The sequence below is a fragment of the Drosophila ananassae genome, chromosome 3L (assembly GCF_017639315.1).
Source record: "Drosophila ananassae strain 14024-0371.13 chromosome 3L, ASM1763931v2, whole genome shotgun sequence".
Taxonomy (NCBI): Eukaryota; Metazoa; Arthropoda; class Insecta; order Diptera; family Drosophilidae; genus Drosophila; species Drosophila ananassae.
This window is the reverse complement of record NC_057929.1, coordinates 18,615,826-18,641,112: the sequence shown is the minus strand read 5'-3', so window position 1 is coordinate 18,641,112 and position 25,287 is coordinate 18,615,826. Positions and strand designations below refer to the sequence as shown.

Genomic DNA, 25,287 nt, shown 5'->3' with positions numbered 1-25,287 from the left:
CACCTATCTGTGCAAGAACGATATTCTTCGTGGCTATCGCACAGCACTACATCGATATTTTGACAGTTCGACAGCCCTAATCAGCAACTGCCCTAATCAACGACAAATCAATAGTCAAATGTTTACAAAAATTCCAGTTCGCTGAAATGCGACTCGTGTAGACCCATTATGTCCGGTCACAGTCTAAGTGCAATTCTCCTGCTCCTGGGGGCCTTGATAGCGGGATGTAACGCTTCCAACGGCGACCGCACGCAGTTTTTTCACAATTGCCGGCAGAACTGCGAACGGACAAATTGTTCCGCAGGTGAGTTCGCACTTGATAGTTTGTTTTCCATCTGACGCTATTTCTTCCCTCCAGATGGCTTGGAAATACAGGAGCAGGCGGTCAAGTTTTACAGACAGTCCGTTTTCGACCGGCTTTTCCAGTGGAGCTGCGCTGATGAGTGCCAGTACGGGTGCATGTGGCGCACTGTTTTCGCCTTCTTTGAGCGGGGCTGGCCCATCCCGCAATTTTATGGCAAATGGCCATTCCTTCGCCTGATGGGAATGCAGGAGCCAGCTTCGGTGTTGTTTTCGGCGCTCAATTTCGCGGTTCACGTTCGCATGCTGCGCAAATTCCGCCGAGAAGTGCGTCCAGACAGCCCTTGCTACATGCTGGCACATATTTTCGGAGTGGTAAGGATGAAAGCGTTCGTCCATCTTGTTCTCTACATTTATTTGTTCAACAGACAAACCTCAATGGATGGATATGGTCGGCCACCTTCCACACGCGAGATTATCCACTGACAGAGTTGCTAGACTATGCCTTTGCCTATTCTATTATTCTGTGCTCGCTGTATGTCCTGGTGATGCGAATGCTTCACCGACACTCCCTGTTCCTGCGTGGCGTCATCACACTGGCCTTTATCTCCTACTACATCAACTACTTCGCCTACCTAAGCGTGGGGAAGTTCAACTACTCATTCAACATGATGGTCAATATAGCCACCGGTTCTGTGGGAGCACTCGGCTGGTTCGTCTGGTGTCATTTGGTCCGAAATAGAAGGCCGTATTTCCGGCGAATTCTACGTTTCTACGTGCTGTTTGCCATGGCCATGTGCCTGGAACTGTTGGACTTCCCACCCATACTGTGGACTCTTGACGCGCACGCACTGTGGCACCTGGCGACTGTGCCGCTGGTTCCTCTTTACTATGAGTGGGTTTTCGCCAATGTTTTCCTGAAAAACTTTTTAAACAGATTCCATTTTAGATTTATGATCGAGGACTGTCGGACTCTGCGAAAGGAAAAGGCCGTGGCTGGCGGTTATTCGTTCTACAATTAGTATTAGTAACGACTTGGCTTTGTTTACAAACAGTAAAGTAACTTTATTACAAATTTCAATACTCTGACACACCGTGCTACATTTGTCCACATTGGGATATCGTTACCGGCAACTTTGGCTTGTTATTGGGTCCGGTGGGAACGTTCTCAATCTTCCTCATGATTAAAAGTCCGTCGAGAACTCGGCCGAACACAACGTGCTTGCCGTCCAAAAAGTTACACTTTGCGCAGGTGATGAAAAACTGACAGCCGTTGGTGTCCTTCCCGCTGTTGGCCATGGACAAGAGCCCTGGAGAGTCGTGTTTGAGGGTGAAGTTCTCGTCGGAATACGTGTTGCCGTAAATGCTGGTTACGCCCGTGCCATCGCCCTGTACGAAATCACCGCCTTGGATCATGAAATCCTTAATTACGCGGTGGAAGCTGGCACCTTTGTATCCGATGGGCACGCCATCTGGTCGGTACTCTCCGGTGCAGAACTGGCGAAAGTTCTCCGCCGTGCGCGGCACTGTGTCTGCAAACAACTCAAATATCATTCGGCCGATTTCCTGCAGAGACGGGTGGGATTATTCATGTTCTGGTGCAATGAAGGTGTTTACTTACTGTTGTGCCCACGGCAATATCGAAAAAGACTACCGGATTATTTGAGCTACGCAGCTGCGATTGTATTTGGTTCCAGTTGGGCATTTTAATTTTTGTCAACAATCTTTTTAGCGATACAAGCGGATTGGCGCAACCCGTCCCGGCAGTTTTTGTTTACATTTAGACGATGAATCGATAACGAGCAAAAATAAATCGATAGGTCGCCGACAGGCGCACGTGTGTGTGAAATTTCGGTAAAAATAGTTTATTTTATTTTCTGCCCATTTAAAGGTGAGTTTTTACTGGCTATTCTGCTCATTTTTGAAAGGATTCTCTGACAGTTTCGAGAATCGCAAAATCCTACCCATCCCACTTAAAAACTGGTCGGTTTTGTAAAATACTTGCGGCATGCAAGTGGCAAGTTGTTTACATTTTTTCATACGCATACCCTAGGATAGAAGTTGTTTGTTTTGTCTCAAAGTTTGCAACGCTCTCAATGATTTAAATTGTAAAATATACAATTTAAACACAAAAAAATTAAAAACAAATTTCTTTAATCAGTTTATATATATAAACATTCTCACTCTTTAAGTATATAATCGCAAGGCATTATTTATAAAAAGGCATAGAAACTAGAACAAAAATCTTTATTTTTTTATCCTCATCGTACTGTAACACTTTAAAATAATTTTAATGCCGGAGATTATTTCGTCATCTGGACCAAGATATGTAAATACAACATGGGAGCCGAAAAAGTTTTGAAAGTAACAAAAATTTTGTTAAACTTTGTTAAAATATTAATTAGACTAAAAAAATTAGTATAAAACTGTGTAGAATTCTGCAGCATTCCATTTTATTGGTTTATGTTTATATTTGTTCCTGTTTTTATACCCTTGCAGAGGGTATTATAATTTTGGTCAAAAGTGTGCAACGCAGTGAAGGAGACATCTCCGACCCTATAAAGTATATATATTCTCGATCAGGATCACGTCCTGAGTCGATATAAACATGTCCGTCTGTCTGGCGGTTTCTACGCAAACTAGTCTCTCAGTTTTGGAGCTATCGAGTTGAAACTTTGCACACATCTTTCTTTTTTAGTGTAGGTAGTACATAAGTACACACATAAGGAACGGCCGGGATCGGTCGACTATATCCTATAGCTGCCATGTAACTGATTGATCGGAAATGCCATAACTTTGGTGTTTTTTATGTTAGAGGGTTGAGACTTTCCACACATGGTATATTTGACCAAAATATCTTGTGTACAAAATTTCATAAGGATCGGCCGACTATATCCTAAAGCTGTCATAGAACGATCGAAATTGGCATAACTTTGGTGTTTTTTAAGTTAGAAAAATGGGACTTGGTACAGATTATATTTTGGACAAAATAATCTGATTTGCCAAATTTCATAAGGATCGGCCGACTATATGCTATCCGCTATATATCTGTAGTAGGTCCAGTAGTCTCTGTAGTACGTCCAGTAGTTCCTTCCATTGTCACTTATTAAAATCGATGCGGCAGCACAGCAAGTTCCGCTCACGTTCGTTGTCATCGCTCGACTACCACATTTTCTCTCATCGATCATTTCTCTCACCCTTCTCTCTCTTAGCCTTTTCTCAAGTTGAGCCTCTGTCGTCATCTCTTTTCATCTCTTTAAAATTTTGGTAACTCGTCAGCGGACCTCACCTCCACCGTCTCTGCTGCTATGCCTTTTGCAGGAATTCTATATTCCCCAAATTTAGAACTTCGCGACAACTCTGTTTGTCCTTGAATTCTACTGTTTCCCGACATATCTAATAATATAAGATGCGTGGCGCCACCTAGCGGACTGCGATTCAACTGCAGAGGGTATATAAACTTCGGCTCCGCCCGAAGTTAGCTTTCCTTTCTTGTTTAAATTGAAATTACACTGAACAGTATTTTTTTTCAAGTTTTTTGTGATTCTAGCTGATTAAGTTTATATTTTCATATATGTTTTAACTGATACTATGACTAGGATATATATTTTCTGTTTTCGACCCCATTGATTTTTTTTTATACCCTTGCAGAGGGTATTATAATTTTGGTCAAAAGTGTGCAACGCAGTGAAGAAGACATCTCCGACCCTATAAAGTATATATATTCTTGATCAGGATCACCTCCTGAGTCGATATGAGCATGTCCGTCTGTCCGTCTGTCCGTCTGTCCGTCTGTCTGTTTCTACGCTAACTAGTCTCTCAGTTTTAAAGCTATCGAGTTGAAACTTTGCACACACCCTTCTTTCCTTTGCAGGCAGTATATAAGTCGGAACGGCCGGGATCGGTCGACTATATCCTATAGCTGCCATATAACTGATTGATCGGAAATGCCATAACTTTGGTGTTTTTTAAGTTAGAGGGTTGGGAGTTTCTACACATGTTATATTTGACCAAAATATCTTATGTACAAAATTTCGTAAGGATCGGCCGACTATATCCTATAGCTGTCATAGAACGATCGAAATTGGCATAACTTTGGTGTTTTTTAAGTTAGAAAGATGGGATTTGGTAGAGATTCTATTTTGGGAAAAACAATCTGATTTGTCGAATTTCATAAGGATCGGCCAACTATATCCTATAGCTGCCATATAACTGATTGATCGGAAATGCTATAACTTCGTTGTTTTTCAAGTTAAAAGGATGGGAGTTTCAATGGATTCCTCTTTTGGCAAAATAATTCGATTTTCCAAGTTTCATAAGGATCGGCCAACTATATACGATCCGCTATATATCTAATAATATAAGATGCGTGGCGCCACCTAGCGGACTGCGACTCAACTGCAACCGCCCGAAGTTAGCTTTCCTTTCTTGTTTTTTTATTTAGGCAAAATCAAAAATGTATCTTCGTTTCATTTGAATAAGAGCTTTCGTGTTGTAACATATTAAATAGATACCCCGATAGAACTTATAGCTGTCTAGGAAACAGAACAATAAACTTTTACAATCGCTCGATTTATATCGTAGGCTATCCAACGAGTTTCCAAGAGATAATCGCCCTCCGGAACAGGCAAAACTTTGGTTACTTGGAAATTAGCCGCTTTTGTATTTAGTTTGTCTATTATGATATCATGCTGCGTAATAAATATATTAAAATATAGATAAACAAATATCTTTCCATTTACTTACATCATAGGGGCAGGTGTGATTCATGTTTGAAAAATTTTGAAAAAATCCATAGAAGTAATTCATTACTGCATTGGAACTGGGATTTTTCAAAAAATTGCAGGCATCTAATGTAATATTATACATAAAAGGTCTATAGCCATTATAGCGTTTATAAATTGCAAAATTTACCTGAAATAATAAATCTTAAATACAAATCTATTTTTTAACATGCACTAATACTTACTTTGATCTTTGTTATAGGCGTTTTGAACAAGTTTACTTTTAGGGAGAGGTATTTATAACTCCGATTCACAGATTTCAAATAACAATACTCAAAACCAGAGAATTTTTCATCCAAAGATGAACACTTAACATTGGTGAACTCAAACATGCAGGAAACCTAAAATATAATCATTAAATCTTTTTTACGTTTGTTGCGATTTTCCAACTACCTTTGAAACGGCAAATAAAAGCCATAGCAGAAACAATTTTACCCACATCCTAATAATTTAACGAGACAATAGGATCTGACTGTGTCATCTGCTATTGAATCTACTTTTTTAAATTTATGCTGTAAAACAATTATAAACCCATTCTTTATAATTATGCATACAACTGTTTTTGTCTGATGATTTTTAAACATGAAATGACGGCTCACTCGAGTTTTCCGACTACTTGATACCCGGTCCTCATCTGTTTCACCAAAATTTTACCTTTCAAATGATACATTTTTAAATAATTAATACTTTGCATACTTTTGTATGTTTTTAGATTAACAACAGAAACACAATAGGGAATGCTTTTGAAACTGGCAAAAGAACAAAACAGAGTCAGTTTTACACTCATCCTTGTTTTCCAACAATTTTTAGTTATTTGGGAAACGTGAAATTATATTGTCAACAATATAATACAACAATATTAACCACGGCGATGAGTTTCCAAAAAATAGGCATCTTCAGGAAATGTTAGACCGAAAGTCGTTTTTTTCACGAAAGTCGTACTAATTTAAAATAATTAAAACATTTTTGAAATTAAAAATACGATTTACTCAAGGTCTCGTAATTCCCAATGGTGAATTCAAACTTTCAACAAGAAAATCGCTTTAAAACTTTTCAACTTAATAAAGAAAACTCAATAACAAAGGGAACAAAGTTAGCTTTTTGATCATCTTTTATTTTTGACAATACTGAGCGCACTGGTAAAATTTTATCAAATGCAGTTAGACCATTTTGCCTTATATACCGATTTTACTGATGACTTAGGGTATTTCAATGACTTGGCATTGAAAGCAATAAGAATTTCGAGCTATTATTATACCATTATAAAAAGTCTGTTATGATTGAAAATTGATTAAAAATACATGTCTATAAGGACAGGTGAAAGTCTAATGTGTATTTAATTCATAAAATATGAAAGCTTATATACATGTCAATTTTGTATACTTGATTATTGTGGAAAAATTTGTTTGCCACGAGTTACGCGTAGATATATCTGCAGTATATGGGATACACATTCTTTTTAATATTCTAATATTCTATTCTAATATTCTAATGAGCCCTGCCAGACACACTCTGACCAATTGCTGAAAAAAGCCAAGCAGCTGAAAGGCCAAGCAGCCACCAAAAGGTGCATTTAAAATAATCATAAAATGCTAAGCTGCAGCTGTTGTTATCAGCATGTTTTCGTCTCTGTTTTGTCTCCCAGTTTCGCATGCGCTTTATTGTTATTTGTAGCGTATGCGCTTTGGGGAGCTTTGGTTGAGCTTCTGCGCAAGCTCTTAGGTTTTTATGACTTGTAATTCGGCATTGTTTTGGTTCGGCCGCGGAATTTGTTTTGGGGTTAAATTGACCCACAATAAATTGAAATATTAAATTGAACCTGGTCTATTAATTCGGCCGCTATCAAAACGCTGATAGCTCAACAGAGGGTGATCTGCTGGTATCCGATGTGAGACTGCCGTATTTTCCGATAGCTCCATTACCAATAAGCCAATAAAAGCTTTGCAGGATGCACATAACCCATGCTTAGCGCAGGGTTCGACCAAATTCTTGGCCATTTATGCATTGAACCGAGGCTTTCTGCTTGTGTGGTTCTTTTAAAGATATTATACCATAAAGAAGGTATTGCAGATAATAAATCGAATGGGATTTATACCCTTGCAAAAGGTATTATAATTTTGGTCAAAAGTGTGCAACGCAGTGAAGGAGACTCTTAAAAAACAACGAAGTTATTGCATTTCCGATCAATCAGTTATATGGCAGCTATAGGATGTAGTCTTATGTATGTAGACTTATGTACTACCTGCAAGGAAAAGAAGGATGTGTGCAAAGTTTCAACTCGATAGCTCTAAAACTGAGAGACTAGTTTGCGTAGAAACCGACAGACAGACGGACAGACGGACATGCTCATATCGACTCAGGAGGTGATCCTGATCAAGAATATATACACTTTATAGGGTCGGAGATGTCTCCTTCACTGCGTTGCACACTTTTGACCAAAATTATAATACCCTCTGCAAGGGTATAAAAACTCAGAAAAGGATCGAAGAACACTGAGCCCTTATTACATAATCCTAAAAGTAACCCCAGATCGACAATAGATTCAAGTTTCATTATCTTTTTTTAATGTTGAAAGTAAATGCCAAGAAGATGATTATAAATAAGTGCTTTGTTTTGTTCATGACTGTCAACTTATGGAAATACAATTGTGGTTAGGCCTATGGTGGGTTAAATTAGATGAGTGGGGCAACAGCTTATCCATACTACATAATACATAAATAGGAGTACTTAAATTCAGGTTGAGCAATTAATCGGTAGACTTTTGGTACAGGCCTCATTTCAGCTCCACAATTAATACTAGCTAGTGGTACGACCGGCGCATCCTCCCTCCGTCCCCCGTCGCACTCAGTTGCTCGCCTCGTCCGTGTCCACGTCGGATATATCTTTAAGTTTGGTGGCGCCGGCGCTGCCGTTTTTGTTGCTACTGCCGTTGTTGTTGGTGTTGTTATTGTTGCGCTCGTTGTCCGCCGCCGCCTGCTGGAAGTTCTCCTGCAGCGCCTTGGGGTCCACGACCAGGATGGGCGTGCACCCGTCCATGAGGTGTTCGCTCTGGCTCTGGTACTGCTCCCGGGAGATGCTGCGAGTGAAGGAGAATCGCAGGGACTTGGTGCGGGTCAGCTTCTTCTTGATGGGCGGCTTGCCGGCCACTGGAGCCACGGGCTCGGAGCTGGTCCGCTCTGTGCCCTCGGGCGTGGTGGGGGCCGAGCTGATCTCCAGCTGGTGGTCGCGCAGGATTTCCTCTGCCATGCTCTTGATCTGGCTCCACGCGTCCAGAATGTCCTTTTCCGTGGCGTGCTCGTAGGTGACACAGAAGCGGATCACGTAGCGCCCGTTGAACTTGGCCGGCGTCATGTGCATCTTGCCCGAGTGGTTGATCTGGGCCAGCAGCATGTGGTTGGGTTCGTCGCCGGTCCTGAAAATGATTCAAAATAGAGATATTGAGACGGGATCCTGCGGCGAATCGAAACCCTTTGACTTACCGCATTCGGAAGCAGACGAGTCCCAGGTGGACGTCGTTCCGCACCTCGAAGCGCTCGTCCTTGCGCACCAGCATCTCGAACTTCTTGGCCAGAGCCATGTGGTTGCGGATGTACTCCTGCAGGCCCTTCACCCCGTACGTGCGGAACACGAACCAAAGCTTGAGGGCGCGGAAGCGGCGGCTCAGCGGAATGCCGTAGTGGCGGTAGTCCACGCCGTTCAAGTGCTCGTGCCGGAGGTAGAGGGGATTCACGTTCAGGGCGCTCTTCAGGGTCATCACGTCGCGCACCCACAGGGCGGAGGCGTCGAAGTTGGTCAGCAGCAGCTTGTTGGGGTTCGTGTTGAAGGAATCGGCGTACTCGAGGCCGGCCGAGAAGACCCGCATCTCGGGCAGAATGAAGGAGTTGCCGGCGTAGGCGCCGTCCACGTGCAGCCAGATGCTGGACACCTGGCGGCACACTTTACCGATTTCTGTGATGTCGTCGAAGGCACAGCCGCCGGTGGTGCCGACGGTGGCCACAACAAAGAAGGGCGTCAGGCCGGCGTTGACGTCGTTCTGGATGGCCTGGCGGAGCAGATCGACGCGCATGCGTCCCCGCTCGTCGGCGTCGATGATGCGCAGCTTCACCAGCGCCATCTTGGTGGCCTTCTCCACGGAGGAGTGCGCCTCCCGGCTGGCGTAGGCAATCAGGCTGGGCAGGAAGACACTGTCGTGTACGCTGGTCTGGCCCTTAAGCTCACTGATGGCTCGGGCGCGGGCGGTGATGAGGGAGACCAGGACGCACTCGGAGGCGGAACCCTGCAGGGCTCCCCCGCCCGTGCTGCCCGGTGCGTCCGAGACGAAGGCCTTGGGCAGGCCGAGGGCCTTGGCGTACCAGTTCATCACAATAGTCTCCAGCTCGGCGGCGGCCGGGCAGCTGGCCCAGCTGAAGCCGATGGACCCGATGGCGCTGCTCAGCATGTCCCCGAGGACCGAGGGGAACGAGTTGCCCGAGGGGAAGTAGGCGAAGAACTTGGGATGGTTCCAGTGCACCACGCCGGGCATGATCTTCCGCTCGAAGTCCTCGAGCACGTCCTTGAACGACTCTGGCGACTGGGGGGCGTCGGCTGGAAGATGAGATAAACACACGGCGGTCGGTTAGTGGGATGCGCCTTAGGCGTTTCTTTAATCACCTATTAAGAAGGGGGTTGGGGGTTGGGTGCCTCCAGGAGGCGGCGGGCATGAGGCGGAGGGCAGTATTTATGGCCCGTCTGTTGTTTTTGGCAGTGAGTAGAAAGATCAACAAGTAAGTCTATACGCAAGGTGTGTGTTTGCGTATGCATAATTAATTGATTTGTTTAGTTGAACTCTGGATTGCGGCGTCCATTCCGGCGTAAATATTTAACTTAGCCAACTGCGCGGAATTCGACTAAAATTCGCTAGCAAAATCTTCTTCCCCAGCCTGCCAACTTTGTCAGAGGTCGAAGCGGAGAGCGAGGGCTGCTGAGTGTGCCCCAATTATGCCAGTATGTGCCCCTGCCCCTACCCCTGCCACACACACCCACGCACAACAGTGCGGGGTACTCGAATCCGTGGGCGGGGTATTTTCGAATAGTTTACACTCGCACATTATTCACATGATCCCCGAGCAGCGGCATAACAATTAGTCAACATGATTTAACAATATTTTCGAGGGGCTTCGCGCTGGTCATGCTCGCCGTTTTCTAATTATTTTGTGCGAAGCGAAATATTTTCGGATTCATTGCTAATTTGTTTGGCCAAATTAGTGTATAACATTTATCACTGGGGCTATAATTAGGGGTTTCTTATGTTTTTCCCCAAAACTAGGTAGCTCTAGGTAGCCCCAACCCCCTTGGCTGCCAGACATCAAGAGCCCTTAAGCACTTTACTACTCCCCAGATTGGTTCAATATTTGCATTGTTTTGCTCACCTGGAAGCAGTTTCTTGAGGTAACCCGGATCCAGGGTGGGAGCAACGTCGCGCTCCTCGATGTTTGTGCCATACTCGCATATGTAGTCGATCACTTCTTTGCCGTATTTGCGAAACTCTTCGACATTCATCTTGTCCAATTCGCACCTCTCGTTTGTGTTCTTGCCAACAGGGTTTGCACTTTGTGGGAGGTATTCCTCGCGGAGTCTAATCTTTCGGGGTTTCGGGGTATCGGGGTTTCTGGGCTTTGGCACTGTCACTCACGGTCCGACACTATTCGGCTCACTGACACTCGCGCATTAACGTTCGACTGGCTTGCTGCAGGTTCAGCTTCCTTGACGCGAATGACTTGGCCAGTGCGCCTCCGTTGGCTTTTATATGGGCCGCTCCAGCACCGCCTCGACTGGCCCGGTCTCTGGCTCTCTCCTTCACTCTCTCGATCGCGGTCGCCTCCTCTGTCCCACACCTGCGAGGTGCTCGCCGAATTGACGTGTTGTATTGTCTCGTGATAGCACTCGAATTACTGCCCCGGAGACTTGGACTTCGCGTCCCAGCAGTAGCTGCGGCGTCGGCGGTCGGCGATCGGCGATCGGGTGTCTGGGAAACCCGCTTCGATCATTATGGCCACTTGGCCAGTCAGTCCGTTCCCGATTCCGGAGGCAGTGATTGTGAAGTCCCTGGTGGGAAAGGGTTTGTAGTTTCCTCATAATTATAGAGTCTGAGCAAAAGGCACTGAAATTATTTAAATTAAATGTTCATTAAGAGCGTATTAGGGGGTAGTTTGGAAGCGAATATCTCCGGTTGGTAATCAAAATTAAGTATTCAAATTATTTAAATAATCTCCATGCTTCCAAAGCCCTTCAAAATATGCAACGAAAGATCAAACGAGAACCCTTTCTTTCTTACTTTTAGGATTTTCCAAGTTTATTTTTGAACAATTATCTCTTCTGTGCCGCAGCAGCCTTTAATTAAACAATATTTAAATGAGCTTGGAGCGCTGCCGAACCAGAAACATATTTTTCGGTGGGATTTCGGGGAATTTTTAGACAATTGCCGACTCTCGCAGATCAGGCACGTGGAAAGAGTGTGCAAGAGAATAGCTCGTTGCCAGTAGTCCCTTGTTTGAAAACTTTCCAGTGGAGTCTTGGGGGGAAATACCCGGGACTCCAAAAAGGTGATAGGCAATTGTCCAAATATTGGGACAATCGGTTAGCGGGGATCGGGACGGACGGACGGACGGACGACGAGTCCCTGGCACCAGGGGGAACTGTGACGTAGTTGCGATGAACGCCAGCGCTTTCATGGAATCTCCTGCTATGCTGTGTGCTGGCCCTCTAGCTGGAACACGAAAACAAGAGCATCAAAATAAACAAACTCGGCCCCCTGAGTCTCGCCCATCTGTTCGGCTTCGCAGCGAGTGGGTGGAGGCGCGAGTGGGTGTGATTGATGGGGGTGGCAGGGCAGGAACCAATGAATGGGGTTCGTGGTGGGGGTCACATAGGAGATAATTGTCCACTAGCGGTTATCTAACGACACTCTATAATGACTAACTATTAAGTACGAATTCTTGCCTCCCAGTCCGTCAGATTTCTCGGTTCCCACAGTCTCCCCATTAATCTCCACTCTTCCGAGATTGCACAGTGGAATCACTCGGCTGATGTTTGATATTTAAGTGTTGGTTTTAACAGTTAGTTGATGAAATAGTCGTAGCACTCCCCTAATTTACATTTACATTTTTTGAATTCCCAGACATTTATTTTTGAAACTCTAATAAACTAAGCCTCTAAACCCTAATCTTTAATTAAAGTAGAGCTCGGTTTAGACTACTAATTTAATGAACAAGGTACCTGGTACTTAGAATAATAGATCTATTGAATGAACAAACTGTGAAATTTGATGCCAAAACCATTAAAGAACGATACTCCAGGCCCATCCTCATTTCTGTGTGCTTATGCACTTCTAGCTTTCACACCCGCCTCGAAGTCTCTTCTAAGTGTTGTGTCAAAGGCACATACTCTCATATCATCCCACATGTATGTATTTTAAATAATACTTTAAAGTATTAGGTACTTTTTTTTAAACAAACATGTATTGTGTAAGATTGGAATGGAATTTCTAAGGTTTGTAGACAAATACCTATCAGATGAAGAGACTCTGGGAGATACTTTGGTTCTGACTCTCCTGGTAAGGGTCTACCAAACATCCTTTAAAGTTTAAATCACTGCCATCTAATTCGGTGGGTTACAAAGGGTTCCCACTGTTACCTGGCCGAATCCGAAGGTGATTCATTCGAAGCACGCGCCGCCTTCAAGCCACTCTCGGAAGAGCAGAGTCCGCGGCGAGAGATCTTCGGAGCTTCGGAGACTGCAAGTCAGAGAACGACCGAGCACCGTGACTCGACTTATTTGTGTGCTCCTCTTTCGGGGCTCGAGGTCCGCCTAAACTTTCATTCACAGTACCAGCCACCGGCGATGACGTCGTGCGTCTAAATATAAAATCATATTCAGTTTACGCGGCCACACTTCAAACCGAGAGCCGAGGGCCGTTGCCATCATCCGCCGTCGAACCCATCCGTCCATCCGCCTTCGGGGCGGCGAGCGGCATCTTCCACTGGGCCTGGCTCTGGCTCTGGCTCTGAGTCTGGGTCTTGGGGTACGTGAGTCCGGGGAAGTGCGATTGGAGCGGGGCTAACACGTTTCTTGTCTACCCATTAATTGCCGCAACTCCCATGCTGGCTGGCTACAGTGGAGCTCCTCTCTCATGGCCTATTAGTGGGAGTGTGGTGCAGATCTGTCTTGGACTAACTCCTCCACTTACCCTGTAATGGTTTAGGGAGTACATGGTTCGAAACTATTTCACAATCTGTGATTTTTGAAAAGTCAACAAGCAGCATCGTACGTGACAGACATTTATTAGACAGCCATTAATTGTTCGAGTTAAAAAGCCGTTTCGGATGTTACCCCTCGATTAACTTTATGTCGTAAAGGCCGTTAGAGCTCGAGTGGCTGTGCACTTCCAAACATCCAAAGCTCGGACTTGGACACAAAAAACACAAGCCGTGGCTCCTCTGTCCAAAATTTGCATACCCGCTGTTCGATTTTGGCGGAGCACGCGCTTGACAACAGCTGACGGACATGGCACATGAATTTTTCATGGGCTCGGAGGCTTCTATATTTATTTTCGTTTATTTTGGCAATTTCGTGTGTTTTGGTTTTCGCCGAATCATACCTTAGGCATCCCATTCATTCTGAATTGGCGGAGCATGCTAATTTTTGTCGTCATTGTTTAATTTCGAAGCTTGAGCGGCTCTGATTGATTTGCTTACGGGAGGGCCAGCGGTAGGGGTTTGTTTGTTTAATTTCGGCCGCTACTGGCGCTATCTTGATGGATCCGGATCGCCATTAGAAACTTAATACCATTATAACCAGAATTCCCCGAACTAATCAGATAAAATGTAGCCGTTTACACCTCATGAACTAATTCCTAAAATGGGGTTTTTGTAACCCAGATCTAATGTGTTGAGCGCCACAGTTCAGATAGAATGCTCTCCCTTATATTTCCTAAATCCAATTCGATTATGATGCAAACTTTCTTCTGGTAACTCGCTTAAACTTAATGTTATTATCCCTAAACCGACTTCCTGCTAGGTGCGTCCTCTGCTGCAGTTCCTGGGGCGCTGCTCTCAAGGCCAGACCATCCACCCATTCCCATGGCCTGGTGCTAAACGAGGCCTACAACGAGGTCGTGCGCAATCTGATCAAGAACTGGGAGTCCCCGGTGGTCTACCTCAGGGACAAAGGCTTCCTGCCCAGGGACTACGAGGACACGTCCAAGATCAAGCCCAACCTGGACGCTCTGATGCAGCGCATGGAGCGGGGCACGAGGAACCAGGCGAAGGACAAGCCCGCTGCCAAAGGGGTCAGTATCGGGATACGGCCCAGGGAAATGCGGAATATGCCGTCGCGGAACGAGAGGGGCCTGAAGGCGGGCTATGCGCCGCCTAGTCTGGACAAGCCCATGGCGGTGGACGGCAAGGGCCCCAAGTTCGATGACCAGGAGACGCAACTGCTGGCGATGAAGAGCCGCCTGGAGCAGATGCAGCCACTGAACACGAAGCCAGCTCTGCCAGAGTCCAAGAGGCAGAGCCACGTCCGGCTGACGGCAAAGTCCATGAAGCCAGTGTTCACAGGCCGAACCTACGACGAGATGTTGCAGCAAATGATCGACCGGACGAACCCCATGTCCAAGCACGCCAATCGAACCAACACTTTGGAGCAGGTGATGCACGCTTTGGAGGGAAATTCCAAGGTGCCGGAGAAGCTTCTGGGGCTGGGCTCCGTGGGCCTGAACATCTACACCGGTGCCAGTCCGCTGGAGAGGTTCATCCCGTACCTGGGCGGTGCATCGAACGGCAAGTCCAAAGGCAAGGAGAAGGAGGCGCCGGGTAAGGTGGAAACAGGGCTGGCGGCGCCCAACTACCTGAACTGGGACATGAAGAACGGACGCCTCGACCATTACTCATCGATCGAGAAGGAGGCCTATCTGAATCAGTTGGTCAGAACGTTTGGCCAGAAGCTGGTATCCAAAGAAATCCAGTCGAAAGGGGATACCAAGATCCCGACTTCCTAGAACTGCTTCCCTGTTCTTTGTTCGGAGACCCAAGTTACCTGTTCGTTGCCGTTCCTTTCTGGCTTAGCTTTTCCATGAAATTTTCGACGTCATACCCATGGCATCCGAAAGTGTAATATGTTTCTGGTTGTTTACTTTTCTGCAGAGAAATCCCAGGATTTCTGTTTACCGCACAAATCTTTTATTGGCTAATTGTCGTGACTTGGATTTAGAATCCGACTGATTCACTGGCCGACCTAGCATATGGTCTAGATATCTGAGAAACGGCATTAATCGTTTCCGGATTCCCACTGCGGATGAAGAAATTATGGCACACCGTTTCCGATGGTATTGAAATAATATTTATTGCATTTCATTAACAAGAAGGTTATTCATCGATATTGCTGCCGCGGAACTGGGCTAATGTCGCGCGTTCTGTCGTAAATTGGTCTAGAATTCAACTAGGCGCCCGGATAAGGAGGCGCTAATACTGCACTATACATATGAGTATGGGGATAACTGCGGCTGAGCCTAGTTGGTGGTGTCTCTGGAGCCGGACGCCTTGCGCACCACCATCGGCGACCGCCGGGGCGACTTCTGCTCCTGCTGCTGTTGCTGCACATTCACGTAGTCCAGCTCGTTCTCCGGCGATGGGGAGGAGCCGGCTCCGGAGTTCCGCCGCGAAGACGAGGGCCGCACATTGGTGTCCAAGTGGCGAAAGCTGCAAATAGTAGTTTGAGGTTTAGGGTGTGCTTGTGTCAACTCGGATGAGGTGTCACTGAAATTTGTGAAACCCCAAACCCATCAGGGATTTGCGAAAATATGATTAATGCTGAAGGCACGTTGTTGTGACGTTGTTCTTCTTAAAATATTTGCTTCAGTTCGGCTATCTTCAAATATTAATGATACTTCGATCAATACCCACCGTAGTGACACGTTGCTGCCCTTGTCCTCGTTGTTGCCGTAAAAGAGGAAAGCCAGCGGCCAGGATATCCACGAGTTGTGGTCCACGGAACTCTGCGTCCGGATGATCGGAGCACTGCCGCGACTCACCACCGGCGACGGAAGCTCCATGGACAGCTTCGGGGTGCCGGCCTTGTTGATGGCCGGGTTGTAGATCTTCGGGTCGCTGACCATGCGAACGAAGAAGGACCGCTTCTGGGCCAGCGTGTCCTGCTTCTTGCGGTTGATGATCTCGGACAGCTCGTCGTGCTGCTCCTTCTCCAAGAGCTCGTTGGCAAAGTCCACGATGGTGTCCCAGGCGTAGTCGATGTCCTCGGCGGTCGCGTTCTGGGCCACGGCACAGAACCGGATTATGTACCGGTCGTTCACACTGGCCGGGACCATGTGCAGCTTCCCCGACTCGTTGATGATGCTCAGCAGCTTCTCGTTGAGCTTGTCGCTGCCTTTTAGTCGGAAGCACACCAGGCCAAGCTAGGAGTTTGAAATGTAAGGGTTATTTGGGGAGGTAGAGGTAAAAAGCCCTTTGGATGGATTTAAAAAAGTAGTTACGAACAACCAGACGCACAAGTCTGTATCAGGGAGCTATAAATGGAGTATTTCATAGTCGTCTCTTAAACACATTATAATATGAGACCACACTTCAGTGTCACTATTTGTTGTTGCTATTTACCAAAGTGAGCAACGGGTTGAAGGACATATCTCTGATTCCATACATTGTTTCATAGGATCACTAAGAATATCCGTCCGCGAAATAGTCTCACAGTTTAGAGCTCGACTTGAAACTTTTCACACACCTCCCTCCCCATTAATTTTACGAGAAATTGGTTTGATGCTCAAATAAGAATCAGAAACGGATAATTTACAATACTAACAATATATATTTTTCACAGGAAAAAACACCCATTTAACCCATAATAAAATTCAGTTCAGGCCAACGCTATATTCTTTCCCTTTTCTATTTTAGTGAACTTTCTTTTCGTGGTACCAGAGAAGTTACTACAGAACTCAAAAAGTCTTGATCAAATCAACTTAATATTTTCACGAAAGTATTGTATGCCACTTTTTATCGAAATGAAGATTTTAGTGTAAGATTATCACAAAATATGTGTGCCACAATTGCAATTAAAAACGCTATAGTTTTGTTAAAATCAATGATTCAATCCTTTTCATTCCATTGCTTCTCTTACAAACTTCTGTCAAGAGAAGCATCTACTGTAACTTCAGATTCTTTGACATGTATTTATTTAAAAACATAAACTTTTATAAAAAAAAATAAATATATTGAAAATTCTGACAGTTCCAAAGCCCCTAAAGTGTAACACACTTTCACTTTACCTGAAATTGTAACGAAAGGCTGGCAGATAAACAAAACCGCTTTAGTTACCCAATATTACTTGAGAACGTTGCTATAATTAGCTGCTTCGCCGCTAGGAATATGAAGTTACCTAATAATACCTTTAAATAAAAGATGATAGCACAAACAGATTTTCCCGAAATCCGCCACCGAAGCGCATCGATCGCCCAGTTGAGTCGGGCACGCTTACGTCCGTCGAGCTCGCCACATCTGTCAGCCGCCGACGCAGTGAATCACTGCTCGACTCGGACTCGGACTCTGAGCAGTTTTCTATGGCAATTATGCCAAAACACTTCAAGTGCCGGAGCAGAAAGAAATCAATTTTTTGCGCCAGTTTCGCCGCGGAATTTGGCGTGTAGTTGCGCACGTTTGCTTCGGCTGTGAACAAGTTCACGTCTTAGTGGCCAAGGCCGCTCGGGGATCGGGGATCGGGGCTCGGGGCTCGGACACTGTTTTGGGTTAGATATTTGCGTCACTCGCCAATGGGTTTTCAAGTTATGGATTGCCCTATAATGGGCACGCCCACAATGCCCACAGTGCCCACCACTCGCCTCAATGAAAATCCCACAAAGAGCTTTGAACTCAGAGCATGATTAATTGCTGGAATCAATCGAGTCGGACTGAATGGAGTCCAGCGGCCGAATCGGAATCGGAGAAATGAAACCCAGTGTAACTCACCTTGACTTGGTTACAGATCTCGAAGCGCTTGTCTTTGAGCACCAGCTCCTCGAACCGCTTGGCCAGCTTGATATGGTGACGTATGTAGTGCTGTAGTCCGGAAATCCCATAACTCCGCAGCACGAACCTGCAAACAGAAACAGAAACCCAAAGATATTCGCTTCTAAGCCGTTTTGTAACACAATTAGCAGCGAATGTTTGTTTGCCGAAGATATACTCCGATGTAGACCCATCGCGTTTGGGGCTCCGGAATGGATTCGGAGTGTTTTTACAACTAAATCGCAAGCAAACACTTCGGGCGAACAAACAAGAAACCTGCGTCGTCCTCCTCGCCACTCCAGGCCAATCCAAAATCAATTCAAAATTTGACAATAGTCAACACACTCGTTCACACTTGGCCGTCGAGGGTCTTGAGGCCTCCGGGCCCGCATCTGTCATTAGCTACATACCACAGTTTCAGCGATCGGAACCGGCGGCTGAGTGGAACTCCCCAATGACGATAGTCGATGGCCGCATCCGAGTAGCCGTGCTTGAGGTACAGCGGATCCACCACCAGGGCTGATGTCAGGCGGATGCGGTCCCGCACCCACAGGGTCGAGCAGTCGAAGTTGGTCAGCAGCCATTTGTTGGGGTTCGTGTTGAATGAGTCCGCGTACTCGATGCCCTGGTCGCATGGGATGAGAGGAGGTTGGATCGAGAAAAACATGTCAATTTTGCGAATCCACTCTAGGGCTATTGGGACTTAAACTGCTACAAAACACAAAAAGTAAGAGATCTCCGGAGATACTACGCTTTAGGAATGCTTTATGTACAAACTCAATTATGACCGGCTCGGGGCATTCCCGAATTTATTTTCTCACACTTGGACTTGGGCAGAAATGGATAAGTGACAGAATCGGATCAAAATCACGTTGGGTCGTTCTTTGCAATCGTATTCTGTAGACTTTATGCGTGACGGGTCTAAAATAGCTCCAGTACTAGATACTTACTCTTAAGATACTTAAGAATATTTCAATTAAAAGCAAATAAGAGCAACCAGCAGAGTAACTAGAACAATCACCTTCAAGAGCGGCTTCAGCTCCGGGCAGATGAAGCTGTTGCCCGCGTAGGCGGCATCCACGTGGAGCCAGACCCCCGGGAAGCGCTGTAGCTCCTTGCCAATCTCCGGCAGGTTGTCGAACGCACAGGAGCCGGTGGTGCCCAGCGTGGTGGAGACGAAGAACGGCACCAGGCCCTGCAACTCATCCTCCTCCATGGCCTCGTGGATCGTCTGGCCGCGTAGACTGGCGTTTTCGTCCGGCTCCAAAATGCGCAGCTTGACGAAGCAGATCATGGCCGCCTTCTCGACGCAGCTGTGCGCCTCCTTGGAGCAGTAGGCCATCAGCTTGGACAGCAGGTGGCCCTCCTCCACGAACGGATGCTGGGCCTTGAGGCGCTTCAGGGCCTGTGCCCTGGCAGCTAGCATCGTGACCAGGACGCACTCCGAGGCGGAAGTCTGGTTTTCACAAGTCGAGGATCGTAGGTGGTGAGGAATTCAAAAAATATCATTTATTTGGGGTTGGGGATTTAGGGGGCAAAAAAAGTAAAATGGAAAAATATAACATTGTTTTTTAAAATAGTATTCTTACATTGATGAATAACTACGAATAACCATTGTTTTCGAATAACCATAACTTTTTGTAAGGAGGAAAATAGTGTTTAAATCAAAAATTTCAAAATAAAGAAATGATTTCCTTATATCGCATTTTAGTCATTTTAAGTTCTCTCCCTCGTCAACATGCTTTGGCCGAAAAAGCGTTAAATAATATTTTTCAAGGACTGTAATCAGTAAAAGTTTTGTAAAAAATAATAATCTTTATTAATTAGGTAAACAATAAAAATCTTAGAAAATGATTATCATGTTTGATATTTAATTTCTTTACTCAAAAATAAAACTCAACTCCAGTTTAAATTTTCTTGCTCCCTTTTTTAAGGGGTTTGTCTTTGCTCAATGAATTATAATTGCCCAAGAAATATTTAATTTTAAGAATTATTCGTATGGATAAAACCAATATTTCATTATGAGTGAAATGCTGGACTATCCTTCAAGAAGAAAATGGTATATTTCTCGTTTTTTATAAATACTATAATTTTATGATTTTTTCGATTGAAAATAATGACATAAACATTATTTGCATTCCGTGATTTGCCATTAATCACGTTGACTTTTGACCAAATGGCATAATTTATTTTATTTTCATACAAACTATTCTGGATTGCCAAAAATTCAGAGTTTACACAAAAAATAAACTTGGTTAAATATTAAAATTTTTTGACTTTCTTAAATCTGTTATGATTTCTGCCCACTGGAATTTTGGACTTTTAGTCATTTTTTCCCAAAACTTTTAACTTTGCCATTTTAAGCAAAAAACTTTGTTACTTGTTAAACAATTTTTTAAATCGGTCCGTTTTACGATCACTTTGTTTCTTCCCCATTTCTTAATGCCAATTTATTAAAGGTTCTGGCTGACACAATTCTAAATTTTTTATATTTCCAATTTCGGTCGTTTCTTGTGAATTTTTTAATAAAGAACTCTCCAGAGCAGTTAGTTCAGTGAGGAAATTACTAATTTTTTATTAAAAAAGCTCTTGAGTTCCCTGATAAGGTTATGAGAGTAATTCTGAAAACAAAGAAACTATTTCTACGCTCGAAGCTGAGAGAATAAAGTGATTCTGTCAGTGTCTCTATAATCCTTATCAGCATCTGGCTCGCACTGCTGTCTGTCACATTTCTGCCTGTTGAAAAATATTTAAAAGGGGAATCGGGAAAGAGGAAATTACCTGGATGACCCCTCCGCCAGTGCTGCCCTCCTTAAGGGCCAGAAAGTGGTTCGGCAGCCCGATGGCCTTTCCCAGCCAGTCGAGCACGATCGTCTCCAGTTCGGTGCAGGCGGGACTGGCCGCCCAGGAGAAGCCAATGCATCCGATGCCGTCGCCCAGCATGTCGCCCAGGATGGAGGGGAAGGAGTTGCCCGCCGGGAAGTAGGCGTGGAAACGGGGGTGCTGCCAGTGGGTCACTCCGGGCATGATTTTGTCCTCGACGTCGGCCATGATCTGGTCCCAGTCCTCGGGCTCCTGCGGCGCCTCGGCTGCGGGAGAGGGAGAAGGAGAGGGCAGTGAGTGGGCTCCGGGACAGAGGAGCCTGCGTGGCAACTGGCTTACTTGGCAACAGATGCCGCAGATAGCCCGGCTCCACGCTGGGCGTGACTCGGCGCTCGTTCAACGTCTCCAGATAGTTGCAGATGTACTCGACCATTTCCATGCCACGTTTCCGAAATTCGGTGCTATCCATCTCTGATCGCTCTCCTGCCGGGATTGGTTTTCCTTTGCTCGTTTTCTTGTTTTTCCGCACGCTGCGATGGCTGCGAGTTGGTGGGGAGATTCAGATTTGGAAAATTTATCAATGAATCAGCCAAGTGGGCGATTGCGGATCGCCAAATGGGTTCAAAAATAAACTGGGTGAACCATTGGGGATCGCGGCCGTGTCTGCGGAAACTTTCCATTTTCGATAATTGACACACGCCGCGGAGAATAAACTAAAAACCATGAATAGTTCTCATTTCCAAGATCTGTGACTTCATGCACTTGGCTTAGCGATTAACTGAACAGATTTATGTCCCTTCTGCACTTTCACACTCCACACAGTGGCCTCTGACTGAGGTCCATGACATAAGAGCAAGATGCCTCCGCGGAAGGGCTGTTGGTGGAAAATGGACTAATTGTTTATGAGCTCCCGCTGGGGTCCAAGGCCCATGTTTTTGTTCTTTTGTAGATGGCTCTGATTAACGCGCTCCGCATTGAACTTGATGTATTTCATTTAGAAATTCGAAATGGAGGCTGTTTGCGCTCGGATTTACGCGATTTCTTGCCTTTGATTTCAACTTGTAAACAAAGTCGTTCCGCCGATGTTTATAGTGCGGTGGCGTTAACTTTTTTATGGCCTTGTAAAGCCCATCCGATGTCCCACACAAATGCCCACCAACTGCGGACGGACTGTGGCCACCGGGCACTTACTTGCGACTGCGTTTGCACTCCGTCCGAACCGCGACTGACAACCGTTGGCCACGGCCTGCGAAACCTGAATGATCCTGGCTCTGCGGCCCGGCCACCAGCTAAGCTCGGTTGCCAGTTCCCTCGGCTCGGGCTGCCTTGGCACGTCTAATGAATGCATACTTGAGCGGCTCGGCGGCGAAGGGCTGGGCCGGGAAGGGTGCTGGGCCACTGCGCCACTGGGGGAGGGCGCATAAATGGAATTTTTGCGACCCTCATTCATGGCCCTCATGCGGAGCCGGGGAGTGGGCGCAGCAACTCCTTCGAGGTGGTGCGTGAGGCAATGCTGCCGCACAAAGCGGTGCCAGAAATTAAGCAATGCCAACTCTGCGTATACTTAATATTGCGTATACGCACAAAAAATTGAGTTTCGAACAGTTAGCATCTAATTTTCGCTTGAAATTAAACTGAATTGGAGAGCTGCCTCCGCTGGCTTGTTAACTTGTGGCTGCAGTTAACTCGAAGTACGTGGTGTCACAAACACTCGACACATTACAGTGACAGGAGCAGCGGCCACCATCCTCCCGCCACCATCGAAGGCGTCGAAGCGTTTTATTAATAACTTCCGCACCAAATTGAATTATTGTTCGGGACGTACTTGATAGGAATGGCGGCGATGCCAAATGATAATGATGACGATGGCGGCGCTGGGCGATGACGTTGTCAATGGGCCCGGAGTCGGGACTCGAGTTCCCAAGGCATGGGCGCAGATAGAAGGAATTTCAACGCATTCCTTTCCGACCAGGAACATTCCGACCCGTTTCCCATTTCCCGTCTCTCCTGCTCGTGTTCTTTTCTCGGCTGCTCTGTTGCTGCATCCAGGCCTGTATGGGACACGTGGCTCCATGTACTTGCCTCGCCGCTATCCCACTAACCCATCATGACAACACGCCATTCCGCAGTTGTCTGATTCCCCCCTTGGCTTTATTGTTGCTCGAGGAAAGTTCATTAATAAACTTTCGTTGCTGCTGTCGAATTCAGCAGCTGCAGCTCCCACCCGCCCGAGTAACTGCCCTCTTGTAGCTGGGGGTTGGTCCAATGGTTGGTTGTTCGGCCCCAGCTTCAACAAGTGGCATCATGCCCTGCGGTTATCATCCCTGCTCCGGTGCCCTCCTTTCGTCGACACGGCCAGGGCTCTATTTAATGGGAAATCTCTGGGACAAGCGCCACTGCAGCCGCGTTCATTTAATTGCTGTAGAAATGTTTTTTTATTGACTTTTACTTGAACTCCTCCGGAAGAGCATTTCGCAGGCAAGGGTATCTTTGTTTGCCGCACTTATAAGCCAAAGTCCAAATGGAAATTATGTCAGTAGGGGATCAGGGGGTCAGGGCAAGATCTAATGGAAGTTTTGAAACCCCTAACTCTAAGAGGTCTATGATATATTTTAAAAGTAACCTCCAAGAAAAGCCTAATTCATCCAGTAGTTCCCTGAGATTCTTAGGTCCTCTAAGCGGACCTCCGCCTTGGTCGGAGTAGGTAACTCGGAAGTCGGGGTGGCCGGCTGAGAAGTGGTCCATTCTAACCGTTTTTTCCCTGCCCTTGGTCTCTCGGCTCATAAACCAAGCAATTATTCAATTTGCACGGACTGTGCCCGGGCAATAACTGCTCCGGACAGTTTACGAGAAGTGCTCGGATGTTAAGTTGGTTGTCGAGATTCTGGGGCAACCAGATGGGCTCCCTATCTGGGCCCATCATTGGTTCAAGGTTATTGCTGAGGGGCCTCGCCTAGATTATATTTCTGATGGACTCCATCGCAATCCTACAAATATTTGCAGATCCCGGCGCAAAGACACACGATGATGCACTACCGCAAGGCCGAGAACGTGGAGCAGGAGCTGAGCAAGAGCGACCTGCCCTTCGAGGACTGCTTGCCGAACCCCCAGAAGGACTTCCTGTGGATGCATGTACGGTTCCCCATAGGGTTCTATTGAATTTTCCCAAACGTTTTCCCGATTCAAGGTGAAGGGCGGCACTGACGTGAGCAATGTGATTGGCTTCGCCCAGGCGGCGCTGAACAAAGGCGAGCACCGGGTCGTGGTGTGGAGCGGCTCCGGTGGCGGAGTCGGCAAAACGATATCCTGTGCCGAGGTCCTCAAGCGGAGCCACCCCCTCTACCAGGTGACGCGGATGGCCTACACCAGGTGAGCCGCTCGTACGTAGACATGGACGTTTAATTACATATTTGGCGAAATCCATACAGCGTGGAGGAGCACTGGAAGCCGCTGATGGATGGCCTGGAGGAGATCGTTGTCAACCGGCAGATACCCACCCTGCACATCCTTATGAGCCTGGACGAGCTGCCAGACAGTATAGATGGGTAATGCTTTGGTCTATAGCGTATTATCTTGTTTTTAAACTTGTTTTCATTCTGCTACCTGCTAGGTTGCAGAAGCCAAACACACAGACTGATTTTTGGGAGGACGACGACTCGCGACCACACCCACAGTCACAGCACCGCCAGCCACAGCAGCAGAAGCAGCAGGGTCTTGGAGGACGGCAGAACAAGCGGCCCAAGCCCGCTCGCAACAAGCCCGCCCAGCAGGGGAAGCCCGCTCCGGTGGGGAATCAGGCCACCAGCCAATGCCAAGGTTGATTGTAAGGATATGCAAATAAAGACGAGTTTATCAAAAGCACGCTCGGTGTCGGAATAATTGAGGCAATTACAGATTAGCTCTGCGAAGATAAGCGGTTGCTTCGTACACATAGTTCTCTGAACAAACACAAAGCGTTAATCTAGGTACAGTGGACTCTCTTCCTTGAGGATCACCCTTTGCAGCTCCCATGTGTTTGATCATATTTGGGTTCAAAAAGTTTATCTGGGAGGAGTCAGAGAACAGAAACTTAGTTGTCATCTAATCATTTTAAGTCTAAATTATATTGTTTTAAATGTTTTTTTTAATGGGGTTTTTAATAAAGTTCCAAGGTATTTAATCAAAAAATTGGAAATGATTGTCCTTTTTTCTTCTATGGAATACAAAGTAATTTTTTTGTTTCATTTTAAGGACACCAGGATGAACTTTCTTCAAATAACTATAAGTATTCTATTATTATTGCGACATACAAGAGATTTTATTTTTTAATTTATTGTCTTCTTATCAACCGG

General features: G+C 46.0%; 7 protein-coding genes across 9 annotated transcripts; 3 read left to right on the top strand and 4 right to left on the bottom strand.

Annotated features, from left to right (window-relative positions):
• The first annotated feature begins 55 nt into the window (after positions 1-55).
• LOC6493929 (post-GPI attachment to proteins factor 3) lies at positions 56-1,389 on the top strand. Its single transcript, XM_001961272.4, has 4 exons — positions 56-304; positions 359-675; positions 729-1,195; positions 1,250-1,389. The coding sequence occupies exons 1-4, from the start codon at positions 169-171 to the stop codon at positions 1,320-1,322; spliced, it is 993 nt and encodes a 330-aa protein (XP_001961308.1). The 5' UTR covers positions 56-168; the 3' UTR covers positions 1,323-1,389.
• LOC6496638 (peptidyl-prolyl cis-trans isomerase H) lies at positions 1,341-2,058 on the bottom strand. Its single transcript, XM_001961271.4, has 2 exons — positions 1,922-2,058; positions 1,341-1,866 (listed from the first exon to the last, which is right to left on the bottom strand). The coding sequence occupies exons 1-2, from the start codon at positions 2,003-2,005 to the stop codon at positions 1,399-1,401; spliced, it is 552 nt and encodes a 183-aa protein (XP_001961307.1). The 5' UTR covers positions 2,006-2,058; the 3' UTR covers positions 1,341-1,398.
• Positions 2,059-2,103: 45 nt separating this feature from the next.
• Positions 2,104-24,817, top strand: LOC6493931 (ribonuclease P protein subunit p25-like protein). Of its 2 annotated transcripts, none has more exons than XM_001961266.4 (5): positions 2,104-2,191; positions 23,960-24,088; positions 24,144-24,325; positions 24,385-24,501; positions 24,567-24,817. In XM_001961266.4, the coding sequence occupies exons 2-5, from the start codon at positions 23,981-23,983 to the stop codon at positions 24,775-24,777; spliced, it is 618 nt and encodes a 205-aa protein (XP_001961302.1). In that variant the 5' UTR covers positions 2,104-2,191; positions 23,960-23,980; the 3' UTR covers positions 24,778-24,817. The 2 variants fall into 2 exon arrangements, with proteins under 2 accessions (XP_001961302.1, XP_032311585.1); XM_032455694.2 differs by lacking the exon at positions 2,104-2,191 and adding an exon at positions 23,804-23,888.
• On the bottom strand, positions 4,733-5,624 carry LOC116656224. Its single transcript, XM_032455695.2, has 4 exons — positions 5,478-5,624; positions 5,270-5,425; positions 5,047-5,214; positions 4,733-4,991 (listed from the first exon to the last, which is right to left on the bottom strand). Exons 1-4 carry the CDS (start codon positions 5,523-5,525, stop codon positions 4,836-4,838), a joined length of 528 nt encoding a protein of 175 aa, XP_032311586.1. The 5' UTR covers positions 5,526-5,624; the 3' UTR covers positions 4,733-4,835.
• On the bottom strand, positions 7,626-11,071 carry LOC6496637 (aromatic-L-amino-acid decarboxylase). The gene is made up of 3 exons (XM_032455692.2): positions 10,493-11,071; positions 8,564-9,668; positions 7,626-8,496 (listed from the first exon to the last, which is right to left on the bottom strand). The coding sequence occupies exons 1-3, from the start codon at positions 10,620-10,622 to the stop codon at positions 7,929-7,931; spliced, it is 1,803 nt and encodes a 600-aa protein (XP_032311583.1). The 5' UTR covers positions 10,623-11,071; the 3' UTR covers positions 7,626-7,928.
• On the top strand, positions 13,813-15,236 carry LOC6493930. Of its 2 annotated transcripts, none has more exons than XM_032455693.2 (2): positions 13,813-14,088; positions 14,157-15,236. In XM_032455693.2, the coding sequence occupies exons 1-2, from the start codon at positions 14,033-14,035 to the stop codon at positions 15,118-15,120; spliced, it is 1,020 nt and encodes a 339-aa protein (XP_032311584.1). In that variant the 5' UTR covers positions 13,813-14,032; the 3' UTR covers positions 15,121-15,236. The 2 variants fall into 2 exon arrangements, with proteins under 2 accessions (XP_032311584.1, XP_001961304.2); XM_001961268.4 differs by having other exon boundaries at positions 14,139-15,236.
• LOC6496636 (tyrosine decarboxylase) lies at positions 15,456-22,219 on the bottom strand. The gene is made up of 8 exons (XM_001961267.3): positions 22,148-22,219; positions 21,296-21,495; positions 20,915-21,222; positions 19,155-19,589; positions 18,544-18,758; positions 18,095-18,221; positions 16,025-16,533; positions 15,456-15,820 (listed from the first exon to the last, which is right to left on the bottom strand). Exons 2-8 carry the CDS (start codon positions 21,423-21,425, stop codon positions 15,631-15,633), a joined length of 1,914 nt encoding a protein of 637 aa, XP_001961303.1. The 5' UTR covers positions 21,426-21,495; positions 22,148-22,219; the 3' UTR covers positions 15,456-15,630.
• Positions 24,818-25,287: the final 470 nt, after the last annotated feature.

What these genes read in the sequence shown, in the direction of transcription:
- LOC116656224 (XM_032455695.2), bottom strand. Translation starts at nt 5,525, where the DNA reads ATGTGGGTAAAATTGTTTCTGCTATGGCTTTTATTTGCCGTTTCAAAG. An exon ending in TTTTATTTGCCGTTTCAAAG is followed by an intron (nt 5,426 to 5,477) that starts GTAGTTGGAAAA and finishes ATTATATTTTAG; the next exon opens with GTTTCCTGCATGTTTGAGTT. An exon ending in CGCCTATAACAAAGATCAAA is followed by an intron (nt 5,215 to 5,269) that starts GTAAGTATTAGT and finishes TTATTATTTCAG; the next exon opens with GTAAATTTTGCAATTTATAA.
- LOC6493930 (XM_001961268.4), top strand. Translation starts at nt 14,033, where the DNA reads ATGCTCTCCCTTATATTTCCTAAATCCAATTCGATTATGATGCAAACT. An exon ending in ATGATGCAAACTTTCTTCTG is followed by an intron (nt 14,089 to 14,138) that starts GTAACTCGCTTA and finishes ACTTCCTGCTAG; the next exon opens with GTGCGTCCTCTGCTGCAGTT.
- LOC6496637 (XM_032455692.2), bottom strand. Translation starts at nt 10,622, where the DNA reads ATGAATGTCGAAGAGTTTCGCAAATACGGCAAAGAAGTGATCGACTAC. An exon ending in CCTCAAGAAACTGCTTCCAG is followed by an intron (nt 9,669 to 10,492) that starts GTGAGCAAAACA and finishes CTCATCTTCCAG; the next exon opens with CCGACGCCCCCCAGTCGCCA. An exon ending in CTCGTCTGCTTCCGAATGCG is followed by an intron (nt 8,497 to 8,563) that starts GTAAGTCAAAGG and finishes AATCATTTTCAG; the next exon opens with GACCGGCGACGAACCCAACC.
- LOC6493931 (XM_001961266.4), top strand. Translation starts at nt 23,981, where the DNA reads ATGATGCACTACCGCAAGGCCGAGAACGTGGAGCAGGAGCTGAGCAAG. An exon ending in AGGACTTCCTGTGGATGCAT is followed by an intron (nt 24,089 to 24,143) that starts GTACGGTTCCCC and finishes TCCCGATTCAAG; the next exon opens with GTGAAGGGCGGCACTGACGT. An exon ending in ACGCGGATGGCCTACACCAG is followed by an intron (nt 24,326 to 24,384) that starts GTGAGCCGCTCG and finishes AAATCCATACAG; the next exon opens with CGTGGAGGAGCACTGGAAGC.
- LOC6493929 (XM_001961272.4), top strand. Translation starts at nt 169, where the DNA reads ATGTCCGGTCACAGTCTAAGTGCAATTCTCCTGCTCCTGGGGGCCTTG. An exon ending in TGGCACATATTTTCGGAGTG is followed by an intron (nt 676 to 728) that starts GTAAGGATGAAA and finishes TTTGTTCAACAG; the next exon opens with ACAAACCTCAATGGATGGAT. An exon ending in CTGGTTCCTCTTTACTATGA is followed by an intron (nt 1,196 to 1,249) that starts GTGGGTTTTCGC and finishes ATTCCATTTTAG; the next exon opens with ATTTATGATCGAGGACTGTC.
- LOC6496638 (XM_001961271.4), bottom strand. Translation starts at nt 2,005, where the DNA reads ATGCCCAACTGGAACCAAATACAATCGCAGCTGCGTAGCTCAAATAAT. An exon ending in ATATTGCCGTGGGCACAACA is followed by an intron (nt 1,867 to 1,921) that starts GTAAGTAAACAC and finishes CCGTCTCTGCAG; the next exon opens with GAAATCGGCCGAATGATATT.
- LOC6496636 (XM_001961267.3), bottom strand. Translation starts at nt 21,425, where the DNA reads ATGGATAGCACCGAATTTCGGAAACGTGGCATGGAAATGGTCGAGTAC. An exon ending in TCTGCGGCATCTGTTGCCAA is followed by an intron (nt 21,223 to 21,295) that starts GTAAGCCAGTTG and finishes CCTCTCCCGCAG; the next exon opens with CCGAGGCGCCGCAGGAGCCC. An exon ending in TTCCGATCGCTGAAACTGTG is followed by an intron (nt 18,222 to 18,543) that starts GTATGTAGCTAA and finishes TTCTGTTTGCAG; the next exon opens with GTTCGTGCTGCGGAGTTATG.